This window comes from Aegilops tauschii, chromosome 1 (assembly GCF_002575655.3).
Source record: "Aegilops tauschii subsp. strangulata cultivar AL8/78 chromosome 1, Aet v6.0, whole genome shotgun sequence".
In the NCBI taxonomy this organism is placed as follows: Eukaryota; Viridiplantae; Streptophyta; class Magnoliopsida; order Poales; family Poaceae; genus Aegilops; species Aegilops tauschii.
This window is the reverse complement of record NC_053035.3, coordinates 397,509,822-397,524,117: the sequence shown is the minus strand read 5'-3', so window position 1 is coordinate 397,524,117 and position 14,296 is coordinate 397,509,822. Positions and strand designations below refer to the sequence as shown.

Sequence of the window (14,296 nt, the reverse complement as noted above, 5' to 3'; positions counted from 1 at the left end):
ATGCTCGGCGTCCTTCTCCTATTCTAGCACTGTCGCCTCGCCACACTCGCAGCTTATGGTAGCTGCTGCTTGGTCTGCCAGTTGCTGTAGGTGCAAGCTAGCTGTTGCTTGGTCTGTTGCCTGCGTGCTGCTGCCGGTTGGTCTGCTTCGTGTGCCATGTTTTTGTTTTGTGCTTCGCATTAGCCGCTACTGCATACTGTGCGTAGCGCTAGGTGCTACTACTTGCAAAGGCACTTGCAAATTGATGTAAGCTATCAAATGTTTGAAATGAGATGCAATACAAGCAGACATTTCTTTTGGTTGACATAACATCTGCAAAGAACGCCCAATTCGTAGAGGAGGCTCGGGAGAGATGCAAAGCGGTTGATGTTCTAGTGGCAGCGGATGCGGTATAACAGGACAAGGAGTAGCGATGGAGGAGGGAGACAGGGAGGAGGTGTGGCGGCGAGATGGAGGAACGACATGGAAGGGGCGTGCGTGAAGTAGAACCGAAGAAAGAACCGGGTGTGCAATCGAGCGGGGAAGAAACGGGCTGCAAAAAATAAAAGATTGACAGAATGTGCAAAAAAAAAGGGTAAACTCTGGCACAAATTTAGTTAAATGGGGTAAGATGGATGATTTTTGCTTATATGGGGCAATCCTTGTCAAAAAGGACAAAAGAGGGGGTAAAAAATGGAATTAACTCTAATACTGTGGATGGGTAAAGGGTATCAGATGCTGCCTGAGTGTAGCTTCCGGAGAAAGAAGACTGAATGATCGTTTTTGCCCTTCTGGAATTCAGATGGATATGTCGAAATTTAGAAGCATTCTTCAGAGAGGAGCACCGCGAAGCAGAATGAAATCTCAATCTACTTCAGGTGCATTTGCAACTGTGCAATGTCCTGCTTGTTGCTTGTTACAACTTGATCAGTGTCCACATCGCTGGTGCTGAATTTGAGCAACTTGCATGCTGACAGCCTCCCAAAGAGTTGTATCGCATGCTGTTTGTCTAACCATTTGGCTATGTTAGCTTCTCGGACTCCGGCAGCCACGGCAGCGGGCTCGGCGGTGCGGACACGAGCACCCAGCGCCGCCCTGGAGGAGCAGGTCCTGGGCGCCATACCGGTCGCCCTGCGCCCCTGCCACCCGACCGGGGCCGGTGCGGAGCTGCAGCTGCCCACCCGGGCCCCCGGCGACGCCATCGAGGAGGAGCTCCCGCCCCTGTCCGTCTGCGAGCGGCGGAGGGCAATGTTGCGCGTGAACTCCTCGTCCGATGCGGACGAGCTCGAGCCCTCCCTGGCGAGCGCCGTCCAGACAATGTCGGACTCGCTGCCGGATCCTCCCGACCATGGTGGAGGGGTGGGTAGAGGGCTGGGAGAGGAAGGGGAGGAGACGGCAGTGGAGCCGAGAGGTCGAGAGAGTGAGGTTTGAGTATGGTTTTTTTCTTACAAAAAGTTGGATATGCCTTTATTACTGTTTTTTCCTTAATCTCTTTTCGCCTAAAAACAATTATATCTTTTTATTACCAATAACCGATCACAATGGTGTTCTCACTACTATTAGAGGAACCATTGCACCCAAAGAATTTAGACTATACGGATGAGAAACCGGAGTCCACTCAGTTTGAGATGCGACTCATACCTCTAAACAATAAACAAACAGAAGCAAAACTTAGTGATCTAAACGCTCTTATAATTCTTTAAGGAGGGAGTATTTCCTAATTTCTCACCAGGCAGAAATTCATGATAATTTTTCACTATCTTGGTGATGGGTAAACACTACATGGTAGTCAAATGACAAGAGAAACATCAGTTAAAATCATGATTTCCATATGCTTGCACATGGCAACAGCAAGACCAGCTCCACTGATCACTGCACCGATATGATGTTCGAGTAATCAGTTGTGCACGCTAGACAATTAGATCTAGATGAATTTATACAAATGAACACGAAGGTGTCAATGCTGTAGTTGCCAGAAAAATGACAGTATGGTACTATAAGAGTCTACCACTATTCTCTATACAGAACGCATCATACAGATGAGAGAACACATTGACATTGACTAGACGACATGAATGTCAACACAGTTCAATATAAGCTGGTTCGGCCAGCTAAACCCACTTGTCCACCAAATTGGGCCGTCGCCCAGAGTCTTGTCAGCTTCTTTAGTTTCCTAATCCGCTGGTTTGGCTGCAATCGCACCTTCCGCGGTTTCCTCAGCTAATGGTTCAGCAGCAGCTAAATTTTCTAGCCTCCCCAACAGGCATTTCAACTGTTGACCCCTCGATTCCCTGGAGCGTGTACTCATCCCCCACAGACTGTTTTTGTACATATCCAGTAAAAGCTTGAGCTCTCAGGTCCCGAGGCATGCTGGTCTCTTCTCGAGTCTCATCCGTATTATCAACTTCCATGGTATCTTCCGAGGCCTCGACAACACCATGTACACACACAAGTTTGTGTTTTGGGGTGTCATCTACAATTCCAGTTTGCATGGTATCTGAGAGAACATCAGGTGACTCTTCATTTCTGCCTCCGGCATGTAAAGCACGCTCGGTATTGCCTTCATATTGTCCTGCAAGCTTGACCATCTCAGTGTGTTCAACTGATGGATTCCCTACAGTTTCACCTTTGTCAGCTTTGTCTACGATGCCAATTTGCGCAGAATCCAGCGCAACTCCAGACACCCTACAAGCTATAATAAGAAAACACATACAAAAGGTACTGTAAGCAACTAAGCATATTTAGCTCACTGGATTTTACAAATTTAAGAGAAAGAATGTTTACCAGGAATCTCCATGCCACCATCTTCAGAGCGTAACTTAGGATAATTCAATTCAGTCGTTAGAGAAAATGGCATATTCGCAAGGCGAAAACTACGAAGTGAAGGTCCAAAAGAGCCAAAGTTGCCAGCAACACTGAAAGCCCTTTCAGCATCGACACGTTTCCTGAAGACAACTTTAGCAGTATTTGTGTTCTTGTGCACTTCAGTCTCGGTTTCTTTTAGTGGTCCATAGCGACTGAACATCCTAATAAAATCCATTTCTGAAGGAAGAGCAATTGACTTGCCAAAGCACAAAACAAGTGCAGTGGGGTTTACGTCATGGACCATCTTCTCGTCAACATGGATAATTGATCTTTTTATCACTTCTATCTTTCTGTTAACATCCAACGTTTCAGGCTGCATATTCTGTACAGGGGAAGAAAGGTCTGATGAAGGTGCACATGTCCGTCGCGTCGGTCTCCGCCTACGAATCGGCCTTGTTTTGCCACTTGCCCCTTTGAGGCTATGAGTCGAGACAGTATGTAAACTCAGTCCAGACCAGTAGGCGTCCTGCATATGGTCCGTTGTTTCTTCCTTAGGACAAGGCAAAAATTTCCACTCTTCACTCCTGTCCCCTTCAGTTTTTCCAATCATGCTCATTTCAGTAGAAGCTGCCATCCCAGATAATAAGTCCTTGGTGTCCACACCATGGCGCCTCTGCACACGCCTCCTTTTTGCTGGCTTCTTCACATAGATGTCAACTTCACCACACTCTGTTTCACCAATGTTGTTATGAACTATCGGTTCATTCTGAGGCTTCACAATGGGCCTTCCCTCTGCCAACTCTATGTTATCGTCAGGCTTTCGCTTACGAGGTCTTCCCCTACCTCTTTTGGGCTTCACATGACTAGGCTGCACTTCATTGGTGGCAGTTGTGTCAATGACATCCTCTGCCCATGCACTGCCAGATTGAAATGATGCAATTTCACCGTATCCCTTAGACCGATAGAAAGACATAAGTTGAGAGCAAGCAATCACTAAATCCTGCAGAACACCTCCTTGGCAAGGGGACAGAGCCAGCGACTTCATATAATGAAGAAGGTGTTCTGGACTGAAATATTGCAATATCTCAGCCTGGTTAACCTTAGAGCACGTAACTCCAGCCTTGAGCCCAGAATTCCCACGCAGATAACACAGGCCATTCTCAGAGAGATATTCTGGGAGACAAGAGCAACTCGCGGCCGTCAATATCCGCGTTGAGAGTTCTTGAAGCGCAGAATTAACTGCACTGGTGAAGGCATCAGAATTGCCTTGTTTCTCCATCTCCAGACAGTTGTCCATGAAAGGCTTCAACTGGGATTCCTGACACCACGCAAAAGAACCGTCGCCAAAAAATGCTACCAGATGGTGGCCCTCTTTCTGATGCTCCAATGCCAGCTCAGATGCATCTGAAGGATCAAAAATTGCACCAGGCCACCAGGGACGACCTTGCAATTTAGCCCAGACAAGATCAGAAACTCGAAACCCATCTTTATCAAGGGGAGGAAGACGGTATCTAACACGCTGACCATCTTCGTTCGATTCTGCAAGATTACAAAAACCGATTAGTCCGCGATGCCATACAAGTCGAAGGAACAAGGGGGTGGAACCAACATGCGGTGGATCAAACTAACCAGAGTCTGGTGTCAGAGCATGCTTACCGGCTTCAGCATCATGTTGAGGTACGGCAGGATCAGAAATCTCCGCCGTGTCGGCGGCAATATTCTGTACCTGCGCCAGGCTACTCCCCACCTCCTCGCCCTGCAACCCACCAGATTCCACCATCATGGCATCAAAATCTGCCTCGCCGAAACTCCCCTGCGCCATCGCCTCCCCGTCCGTGGAGGCATCCACCAGCGGCAGCTCGTCCCGCCCCTCCGGGTCCACCCCTCCCTCCATCCCCGAAAGCCAGATCATCGCGGCGAACCAACCCCCGGCGCCCCCTACTCGAATCTGTGGAATTGGGCGGAGAGGTTAGTCGGCGCAAATTAAAGCCTCGAAATCCCCCAATCGATCTCGCCGCCGCAGGAGGGGAGGGCGAAATACCTCAGGCACGGGCCGGCGGGGAGCGAGCGCGTCGGCCTGGCCGGCGGAGACGAAGGTTCTAGGGTTTGGCCTCCGGGTGGCTTCGGCCTCTGAGGCTGCGCGCGCGCGGGCGATTTGGGTGGTGATATCGGCGAGCTCGGGTAGGGAGCCGATTGGGAGGAGGAGACGGGGTGGGAAGTGGCCGAAAGGCCGGGCTAGATGGGCTGGACTAACGGGCCCCGGGAAGTGTGGGCTCTGAGGTTGCTTCGTGGGCTGGGTTTGCCTAACTGGGCCGTGGGGTGTGCGTGCGTTTATCACGGCGGAGTGTGAGGCGCGGTGGGACTGAAATGTAGGGACAGGAACAGACGCCAGCCAGCCAGTGGGTCCGCGACGGCCTGACGGGGAGTGGACGTGCGTCAAGGCGGTTCGCCGTCGTTGACGAGGTTGCAGGCGGACGTGTCCGACTCCGGCGGCATCGACGGCATAGAGGACGAGCCGGCGCCGGCAGAAGACAGAAGAAGGCTCTTCGAAAGAGGTGGTCTCTGGTGTTCACATTTTTGTTTTGCTCGATCGATCTGTGGCAATGTTGATTGATGCTAGTTTTGCTGCCATAAACAGCATTCGATTCCTACGTGTTCTTCCTGATCTTTGCATTTCTGTCATCTCAACGATAGGTGAAGAGCGCGGAGGGGGGCAATGGGGAAGAAGGTGAGGTGGTTTGACGCCGTGCAGAGGATCCTGAGCCCGTCGGAACCTGATCGCGACGAGAAGGAAGACAAGCAGGTACTAATTGAAACCGCGCAGCTCATTCCTACGGGAATCCTCCCGTCTTCGTCGGGTTGCAGTCGACGCAAATGACCGATCCGCATCGATGTTTCCGATCCAAGAAGCCGGCCGAGAGACCGACGAGTAAATCGAGCTTCAAGAAGCTATGGCAGTTCGGCAAGTCCAGCACGTCCACTTCTTCTTCCTCCGCGGCGCCGGAGGCTGCTCCCGCGGCCCATCAGCAGCCTCCTCCGCAGCCCGATCAGCAGGATGCTGTGGAGGCCAAATCCGCCGGAACGACGAGCGAGCAAAACGATGGTGGACTCCAAGTCGCAGCGCTCGCCGCACCGGTGGCGCAGCAGCAGCCGGCAGCGGCCACGGCCGTCGTCACGCCGAGACCGCCCGCGCGGTCGAAGGAGGAGCTTGCCGCCATCAGGATTCAGACGGCTTGCAGGGGCTACCTGGTAATGCATCAGCCATTGCCAAACTTGTTTCTCTCGGGAGGCCAAAATCTGAATAGTTATTCTGAATGTTGAACAGAACACAGGGAAGATAAAAGATTTGCATGATCACATTTCGATCTACTAGTGTATATCTAACATGTTGAAAACTTGGAAACATTTATTCGCGTTCAGGTAAGGAAGGGGTACAAGGCGAGAGCACAGGCTCGGCTGATGTCGCTGCTGGAGGGGGTCGCCGTGAAGCGCCAGACAGAGGACGCGCTGTACAGCATGCAGGCGATGACGAGGGTTCAGACCCAGATATACGCCAGGAGGGTCAACAAGGACAAGGCTCTCAAGAGTCAGGCCCAGCCTAAGCAAGGGCCTGACAAAACCAAGGTGCGGAGCATCATCTCATAGCTAGCTGAACGTAACCTGACCGGTGTGCTGCTGCTGACATTATTTAGCGCAGATTGGTGAAGTCTGGGATCACACTCACCAGTCCAAGGAGCAGATCGAGGCCACGCTCGCGACGAAGCAGGAGGCCGCGTCGAGGCGGCAGAGGGCCCTGTCGTACGCGCTCTCTCACCAGGTAGCCATCGGATCTCCATTGTGGACGACACTGTGGCTCGACGTGTTCATGCCCTCTGCTGAACTCACTCTGCTTGTGCTGTCTCGGTTGCAGTGGAGGAACAGGAGCCCCTCTTCTTCATCTTCCTCGGGGAGAGGGAGAGCGACACCCACGCTGTCGCACCCTCCGACGTTCATGGACCCCGGCTGCCCCAACTGGGGCTGGAGCTGGGCGGAGCGCTGTATGGCGGCGTCCAGGCCGTGGGAGAGCCAGACCGCGCCGCCGGACGTCAAGGACCGCGCTGCTCCCGGGAAGAGCGCCGGCCGGGCCGCCAGCCCGAGGGTGTCCATCTCGGTCCAGATTCCCACCACGCTGACGGGCAGGTCCGCTCGGCCGGCCGGCCGGTCGTCGCCGTCGACCCCGACGCAGTCGCGGTCCCCCTCGGCGCTGGGGAAGACGGTCGCGTCGCCCCGGCGGGCTCCGAGCCCGAGGGGTAGCCCGTTCAACAAGTCGGGAAGCATGCTGTCGGAGCGCCCGAGGAGCAGCCAGGAGCACCTGGCGGCAAGCAGTGGCGGCGGTGGCGACGAGAAGGAGGCCTCGCTGCGGCGGACGACGAGCTTGCGGTCGGGGGAGCAGCCGAGGAAGCTGAGCCTGGGAACGAGAGAGGCGGACGCAGGCGAGACGGGCGACGCGCCGGTGACGCCCAGCTACATGCAGGCGACCAAGTCCGTGAAGGCCAAGGCCCGGTGCGCGAGCCCCGCGGCGGCCGACAAGGCCGAGCTCCCCGAAAGGGCGCCTCTGGTGTCCTCGCCGTCGATGAAGAGGCGCCCGTCGCCGGAGTTCGCGGAGAAACAAGGGGTGTCGTCGCCGAGGACGCCAAGGACGCCGAGCACGCCGAGCAAGGCGAAGCCGGAGATCAGGACGAAGCGGCCTCCCAGCCCGAGGCTCTAGCTCGCCGGGCTTGCGTATATCCACGGTGGCAGCACGATAACTGTATGAGGTTTTCTTATTTTGTTGCCTAGTTTCGAATTTGTAATCTAGCGTTTTTGGTCATTTTTGTTTTCGAATTTGTAAATTAGCGCGTTCGGTACAAATTTATCCTTTTGAGTTGGCTAACGCTGGTCTAAAGACTCTTTCTATCTTTGTGAATGTATTACTTAAAATGCATGATTTTTTAGATGATGATTTTAAATGCAAGCTTGTGAGTGGATTTTGTACCCAACGTGCATGGATCCGCTATCCACGTTAGATGTGTCCGCCGAGTTTTTCTTGATTAATCGAAGTATAGTATTATATTACTATATTTTGCCATATTTTCTCTCAATGGATAGTCTCTATTCTTAATAGACGACTTGGTGAATAGTCTTCGCGGTTTATTTTCGCTGGTTTTTTCGTCCCTCCCATATTCGGTTTTTTTCGTCATCCTTCCACCTCCGTTAACTCGCAACCCTCCCGCGAAATAAACCCGTGCAAAAAAAACCCTACGATCGATGCCTCGTGCCCACAGCAGATCGTTCTCCGCCGCCAACCAGCCCTTCGCACGCCCGATCCATCCCTTCGCCCCCGCCGGACATCCATCCCTGTGCCGCGGCCGATCCTAACCTTGGCCGTCGCCCACTCCCGTCGATCCCATCTATCGTTGCCGCTGCAGCCGCCGCAAAAAAAATCCATCGACCCCTCCCATCGATCGTTGCCGCCGCCGCCGTCCGAGGGGCAGACGCCGCCGCCGCCGCCACCGTCCGAGGGGCAGACGCCGCCGCCGCCGCCACCGCCGCAGTACAAGGGGGAGACGCCGCCGCCGCCGCTGCAAGGCATGGCGGTTTGAATCCCGCCCCCGCCGCTGCAAGGCATGCTCACCAAGATGTTCGGCGAGGCCGGCGACTACGACGGCATCCAGTTCGTCTTCAAGAAGATGCGGGAGGTTGGCATCAAGCCCTAAATCTTCGTCTACAACGCTTTGCTCGAGGCGATCGGCAAGACCGGCAAGTTGGGGCTGGCCCGCAGCCTGTTCGAGGAAATGTCCGCCGAGGGGGTCGAGCCCAACGAGCGCACACCGCGGTGGCCAAGATCTGTTGCCGGGCACGCTGGGGACGCGACGTGCTCCAGCTCTGGGACAAGATGCGCGACAAGAAGATCCCCGCTCACAACATCCTCTGGAACACGCATGTGCGCCGACGTGGGGCTGGTGGCTGAGGCCGAGCAGTTCTTCGAGGAGATGAAGCTGGACAAGTGGAGCTACACAGCCATCATCAACATCTATGGGAGCATCAAGGACGCCAACCGCGCACTCCAGTTGTTTGTGGAAATGCTACAGAGCGGCATAGAGGCCAACATAATGAGCTACACCATCGTGATCCAGTGCCTCGGCAAGGCGAACAGGATACATGACGCCGTTCTTTGTAACCGCATCTGGGTCATAGACGTACATTCTCACGTGCACACGCGTCACTGCCTACCGCTACCTTCCTTGCCGGCGGTGGACGGCGCCGCGTTTCCGGATTAGGGGGGACTGGCCGAACCGCGACCGCGCCTTCGCCACGGCTGAGGGGAGCGAAAGCCACACCGCCGCACTCCCGGCCACGGGCCACAACCTGCGGGTCTTCGTCCGTCAGGGCCTGGACGCTTCTACTACTCCACTCCTTGTGCGAACACATCGACACATATTAGCGCCCGACTGTGCCACCAAGCTCAAATCAGGGGCTGCAAGATTCCATCACGAGTCTTCGTGTGGTGGTCTTGGTCTTGGATTGTAAAGCCCGGTTTGGGATTTTGCTACAACTGCTCATTCAGTGAGGATTCTGATCGAAGATGATCAGAAGGAAAAAGGACTTTGCCCAAGTAACTCCAGCTGGTTATATTGACACACTATATGAATGTAACGCCATACAGAGGCATGTTTCATGTGTGGCAGAGGTAAGGTTCTATTAGTGTTCTCCTGATCTTTAGCCTCGCAGTCTGCACTTCTCCAAGAATGAAACTGATTCATGTCTTCTTATATTCTTCCGTAAAGCACTTACATAAAAACAATGTGATGTCCCTTTCAAATGAGGAAAAAATAAGACAAAAAGTGTAAATGACCCTTTTAGATGATTGTCAGGTTTATTTTACTTTGTTATGTTTCCACTCTTTTTGCAACTGCATTTCGGAATATGTGGTTCTTCTATTCCAGACTTTCTTAGTCCCTTAATTTGGAGGTATAACAAAATGAGTGAAGTTTTCCCTCGAAAAAATGAGTGAAGTTTTTGTTACTCCCTCAACATTTCATTGAGGCTTTAAATTATTTTCATTCTTTTATTCCAGGACTAGAGGTAATTAAAACTTCATGTGAGGAAGCAATCTACAAAGTCAAGTGGAGCAATAGCGTCCAAGCAGTCTTGTTGCTATGTTCTTGCTTTTGCTGTACACAAAGAGGCCGGGATTGAGCAAGGGCGCTGGAGATATTGTGTCAATAGTGGGCATCTTGATGCAGTTGCGCTTGTCGAGGTTGAGGTCAGAAAAATGATTATATCTTTTCCATGTGCATTATTACTGAAAAATATTTCATACACAGAAATATACTGCATTTCTGGACATCTAGAAATCTTATTGCTGGTAGATATCATTGCCGTCTGAAATTAAAATTTCCTAGAACATGTGACCATGAGGCTCCAAGATAAAAATAAAATGAAAGTGAATGTTATTATATTATTCAAGGCGGATGATATTAAAATTTTCCCGTTTTATTAGTTGTCGAAGCTGAAGCTGCATGGGTGATGTAGCCGGTTGGCTGTAGTGCGGAGTTATAATATATGTTGTATATTACTTTTCTTCTTCTAGGATTACTGGTCTATTTTGACAAATGAAATTAGTTATCATAAATCTATTTTGATCAATGAAATGAATATATGTTTGTGTACAGCTTGTTCCCACGCATGACTTGTAGTTGTAAACTTATGCATTTGGGGCTATTAAAGGGAGGCAATTGACGTGCATGTCAAGAGGAGTTATTCTGTGGCAACCCACAGGTATTTAGCTAGATCATCTTAGTCGGATACTAATATCTATTATTGTTGTCTTCACCCAGTTCTTGTTTTGGTGCCTTAAAAAATCATCTTAATCGGATACTGATATCACTTATGCAAGAGTCATGTTTGATCATTAAAAGAAATGGCCACGGATCCCCACGGACGCCGCCACTGCCGCGGATCCCCACAGATGATGCAGACGCCGCCGAACAGAGCAGGATGTGGTCGTGTTGCACTGATTGGAGGAGACCGTGCCGGCTGTGCGCTGTTTGGAGGACGAACACAGGTATTAATCTGTTCGAGTATGCATGGGCCTCGAAGAACCGAGCAAAGCATCCCATTCATTTTCAATCATTGCATGTGTTTGCTCTGCAGGTTCACCGCCATGGCTATGAGAGGACGCATTTGTGTTCAGTTGTTCGGGCAGAGGAGGCACTTTGTTGAAGCATCAAGTGAATTGAAATGTGCAAATGCTCTTGGTGCCCATTAGTTCTGTGTGTGAGTAAGAAATCGTTTTCTTCTCCATAGCTGAGAAACCAGTAAAGAAATTATGTGTCAGGAGCAAGAATCTTTTTCGATGAAAGCCGCTACCTTTCATAGATAAATTGTGTTCCTTTTCAAGAAAGAAATCCATAGCCTTGAATCAATAGATATACATAAGTTTTATGTTGATGTTATCTACAATAAGAGTACTTGAAATTGATAGAGTTGCCATTAGATTTTCCGAGAAGAGGCAGACATTATATCACCTGTCCGTTTAATCTTTCTCTGTTTATTATGTTGCTTCTCTTTTTTTGTCTTATTCTTATTCCAATCATTGCATTAGGATTCATTGCCAATTTATTCGGTCCTTATTTAATTTGGATGGTGCTGAACTATTTTTGTGGTCCTTATTTAATTTGGATGGTGCTGAACTATTTTTGTGGTACCTGGTACCTTTCATGATCAAGAAGAGCTCACATGTGACTAAATAGACATGGTGTATTGTTTAAGCATGCATACTTGGCCTCTTTGGACTATTAATAGAAGCTTGTGTCCCCTTTGGACTAGGGAAGGTATGTTAAATTGTACCAACCATGTCATTAGACTGTAACAGAAGAAAAAAATGTATCAAATTATATGTTTTTATTTACTTCGATCGGTATGAAGGGCAGGTGACATTCATACTAAAATTTTGGCTATAATCTATTCAACCTGGTTGTAAATCATTGCATGGTAATGTTTCTATGTGCATATTCTGGATTGCTCTATGCAAATGCATAAAACAGGGAAGGACCATGCCGTGAGCTTATTGATAAATCTGAGCAGCTAGCTAGGCTCTGTAGTAACATCTTAACTGCCTGCTTAGATTACTTATCTGTTTGGTCATTCCTTCTTTTTGCCTGCTTAGTATAAACTGTATGTTCTATTCTGCAGCTCCTCCTGCTGCTATATTGACCTCTACTTGAAGTCGGGAGCCAAATTGAAGATCAAATTCAGGTTAGTAAAAAAGGGCAGTCTTTTTGTTATTGGTGTACCATTTTGTATATTGTCAACTGTACGCTCCTTGTGATACTAAAAGCTATATGTAATGTAGGGATTTGTTTCACCATCATCAGAAAAACTCGTACATATGCCTCCTAAAAAACATGTCTTTTATCATAGTTCTGGATCTGAATGAGACCCTTTTTAACTCAGATTGGAAGGTGAACTTCTGTTTTCTGCGAAGTTTAGAATCTCGTTGTTTGCTATGCCTGCCGGCTGCCGCTCATGTACTGCACATGCAGTGTGAGTAAATCTCTTAATATATCACACATTTGCACTTCAAATTTACTAAAACAACCTGTATAATTGAAACTCAAAAGTGCTCGTGCTTAAAATATGCACATCCAGTGGGGACAGATGCTGAATTTTGTTTCCATATAAGCCTTCCTATTCGTTTTATAGCATGTAGGCTTTATTTATTGGCCCAGCTCCCCAGGTGCTGAATATTGGTTGATCAGAATTTATAATAAAAAATTCCATATATCTCTACTATTAAAGGGGAGTACATTGTCGTTTCGTGTCGTTAGCCTCCCTCACCCCATCAATCGACAGGGCATCGCATGCCCAGCACGGCGTCTCCCGTAAGTCAGGGAAGTGAGGAGCCACCGCGCGCATCCGTGCCAGATCCGGCAGGCGGTGCATGCATTCATGCTCGATCTGGGCGCCACGGTTGAGGCTTGGTGGACGAGCATGTGGCAGTTGCTTGGTTGTGGAGGAGGGGAAGGGAGTACGGGATGGCCCCGTTCTTTTTTTTTCTGCCCGTTTTGGATGGTAGGAGGATGGAACACAGGCGGATGGAGGTCTACGGAGCATGGGGCGGCAGCTTCACCCTTGCCACGGTCAGGGAAGAGGAAGGTAGCCTGAGCTCTCTATGCGGCTTCATAAGTGTGTCTGGAGCATGGGCCTCGCGACGAGGGTGCGGGAGGAGCACGACCATCTGTTGATAGGAGGGAGCTGGGGGAGGGGTGATGCAAGCCACTTTTGGGCGATGGATGTAGAAGAGGAAGAGGAGCACTGGATGGCAGTGGCGGAGCGTGGCAAGCAACCAGGGGGGGGGGGAGGGGCAAATTTTGAACTAAAAGCAAATTTTTAATTCAAAAAAGCCTAGAAGTAAAATTACATTGTAATCGAACATATCTTGCTCCTTCCATCCTTTGGCAGCTTGGCTCATCAACGGTCGTCGGCTCATGGTCTTGGCGATTGCGCGCATAGCACGAGATGGTCTGTTTAGGTGCAGCAGCAAGCAGGGGGCGAATCGATCTAATGCCAACATATGCAGCAGGCAGGCACCAGCCGGGTGAATCCATCTAATGTAGCAGTAAGCAAGCATTTTGTGCACATGCAGCATGAAGCTGCTCGTACAACATTCAATCAAGTTGCATGGAGTAGCTAGCTAGCTTCACACACGAATATGCATGTGTGCATCCTTCGAGGGTATTCATCTAATAATAATGGGGTTGGGAGGACTATTATTCATTGATGGGTTGGACCAAATACTTAGTATGCATAGTAGTAATTTTTTGTTTGCAGTTTTGGAAGGCGGGGTTACGATTGTTTGGCCTCTATGAGGCTCCGCCAGTGCTGGATGGTGAGGAGTAGTGATGTGTAGAGAAGGGGCACCTTGCTTGAGATATCTCGATGGGGATTGGGTGCTGTTGCTACTGCTTTTTTTTCTGAACGAGATGTGGCGGCACTGAGATGGTCTGAGCAGGGGAGCATGACAAAAATGCTAATTCCTCCCCGACTCTTTCATTTGATTGCAGAATATTGTGCTTACTCCTATCTCTCGCCCTCTTGCAGGCTTTCAAAAGTGAGGCTAGGGCGCGGAGGTGAGGCCAAATTGGCGTGTGAATGTAAGGATTGAAATGAGATAGTTATCTTCTTTCAGTTGTTTGCTTCTGCTTATTGATAGAGATAATGATTCCCTATTTAGTAGAGATGCTGTCACATATTAATATTGGGAATTATCTATAGTTCATTTGATGTTCATATCTCCATCCTAGCGACCGCTTTGTCCATGGCGTTTTTATCGCATCCACCCAGGTCAGTATGAAACAAGAACGCACATCTATGTTGTATTTGCTTTATAGTAATACAGGTTTAGGTGGTCAGTCGCCCTATGTTGTTTGCATCAAAAACGTTCTTTGCATGGTGCGCACGGCAGCAATTCATTGTTCGAAGCAGTGAA

The 14,296-nt window shown here is 49.9% G+C and overlaps 2 protein-coding genes and 1 long non-coding RNA gene across 4 annotated transcripts; 2 read left to right on the top strand and 1 right to left on the bottom strand.

Moving 5' to 3' along the window:
- Positions 1-1,897: 1,897 nt before the first annotated feature.
- LOC109762342 (PWWP domain-containing protein 5) lies at positions 1,898-4,977 on the bottom strand. Its single transcript, XM_020321183.4, has 4 exons — positions 4,826-4,977; positions 4,441-4,732; positions 2,764-4,323; positions 1,898-2,671 (listed from the first exon to the last, which is right to left on the bottom strand). Exons 2-4 carry the CDS (start codon positions 4,694-4,696, stop codon positions 2,208-2,210), a joined length of 2,280 nt encoding a protein of 759 aa, XP_020176772.1. The 5' UTR covers positions 4,697-4,732; positions 4,826-4,977; the 3' UTR covers positions 1,898-2,207.
- A 386-nt stretch (positions 4,978-5,363) lies between these two features.
- LOC109762333 (uncharacterized) lies at positions 5,364-7,672 on the top strand. The gene is made up of 5 exons (XM_073499122.1): positions 5,364-5,587; positions 5,695-6,033; positions 6,205-6,408; positions 6,482-6,601; positions 6,695-7,672. Exons 1-5 carry the CDS (start codon positions 5,501-5,503, stop codon positions 7,529-7,531), a joined length of 1,587 nt encoding a protein of 528 aa, XP_073355223.1. The 5' UTR covers positions 5,364-5,500; the 3' UTR covers positions 7,532-7,672.
- A 400-nt stretch (positions 7,673-8,072) lies between these two features.
- LOC109762344 (uncharacterized) lies at positions 8,073-14,097 on the top strand. Of its 2 annotated transcripts, none has more exons than XR_006663098.2 (7): positions 8,073-9,493; positions 9,881-10,069; positions 10,479-10,584; positions 10,703-10,870; positions 10,960-11,082; positions 12,001-12,063; positions 13,909-14,097. It is a non-coding gene; the product is annotated as an uncharacterized lncRNA (long non-coding RNA). The 2 variants fall into 2 exon arrangements; XR_012183822.1 differs by lacking the exon at positions 13,909-14,097 and adding an exon at positions 12,262-12,391 and having other exon boundaries at positions 9,217-9,493.
- Positions 14,098-14,296: the final 199 nt, after the last annotated feature.

Bases quoted from the DNA above. Each gene is read 5' to 3' on its own strand.
- LOC109762342 (XM_020321183.4), bottom strand. From the start codon at position 4,696: ATGATCTGGCTTTCGGGGATGGAGGGAGGGGTGGACCCGGAGGGGCGG. The intron at 4,324-4,440 runs GTAAGCATGCTC...GTAATCTTGCAG, and splicing joins TCAACATGATGCTGAAGCCG to AATCGAACGAAGATGGTCAG. The intron at 2,672-2,763 runs GTAAACATTCTT...TTCTTATTATAG, and splicing joins TGGTGGCATGGAGATTCCTG to CTTGTAGGGTGTCTGGAGTT.
- LOC109762333 (XM_073499122.1), top strand. From the start codon at position 5,501: ATGGGGAAGAAGGTGAGGTGGTTTGACGCCGTGCAGAGGATCCTGAGC. The intron at 6,034-6,204 runs GTAATGCATCAG...ATTCGCGTTCAG, and splicing joins CGGCTTGCAGGGGCTACCTG to GTAAGGAAGGGGTACAAGGC. The intron at 6,409-6,481 runs GTGCGGAGCATC...TATTTAGCGCAG, and splicing joins AAGGGCCTGACAAAACCAAG to ATTGGTGAAGTCTGGGATCA.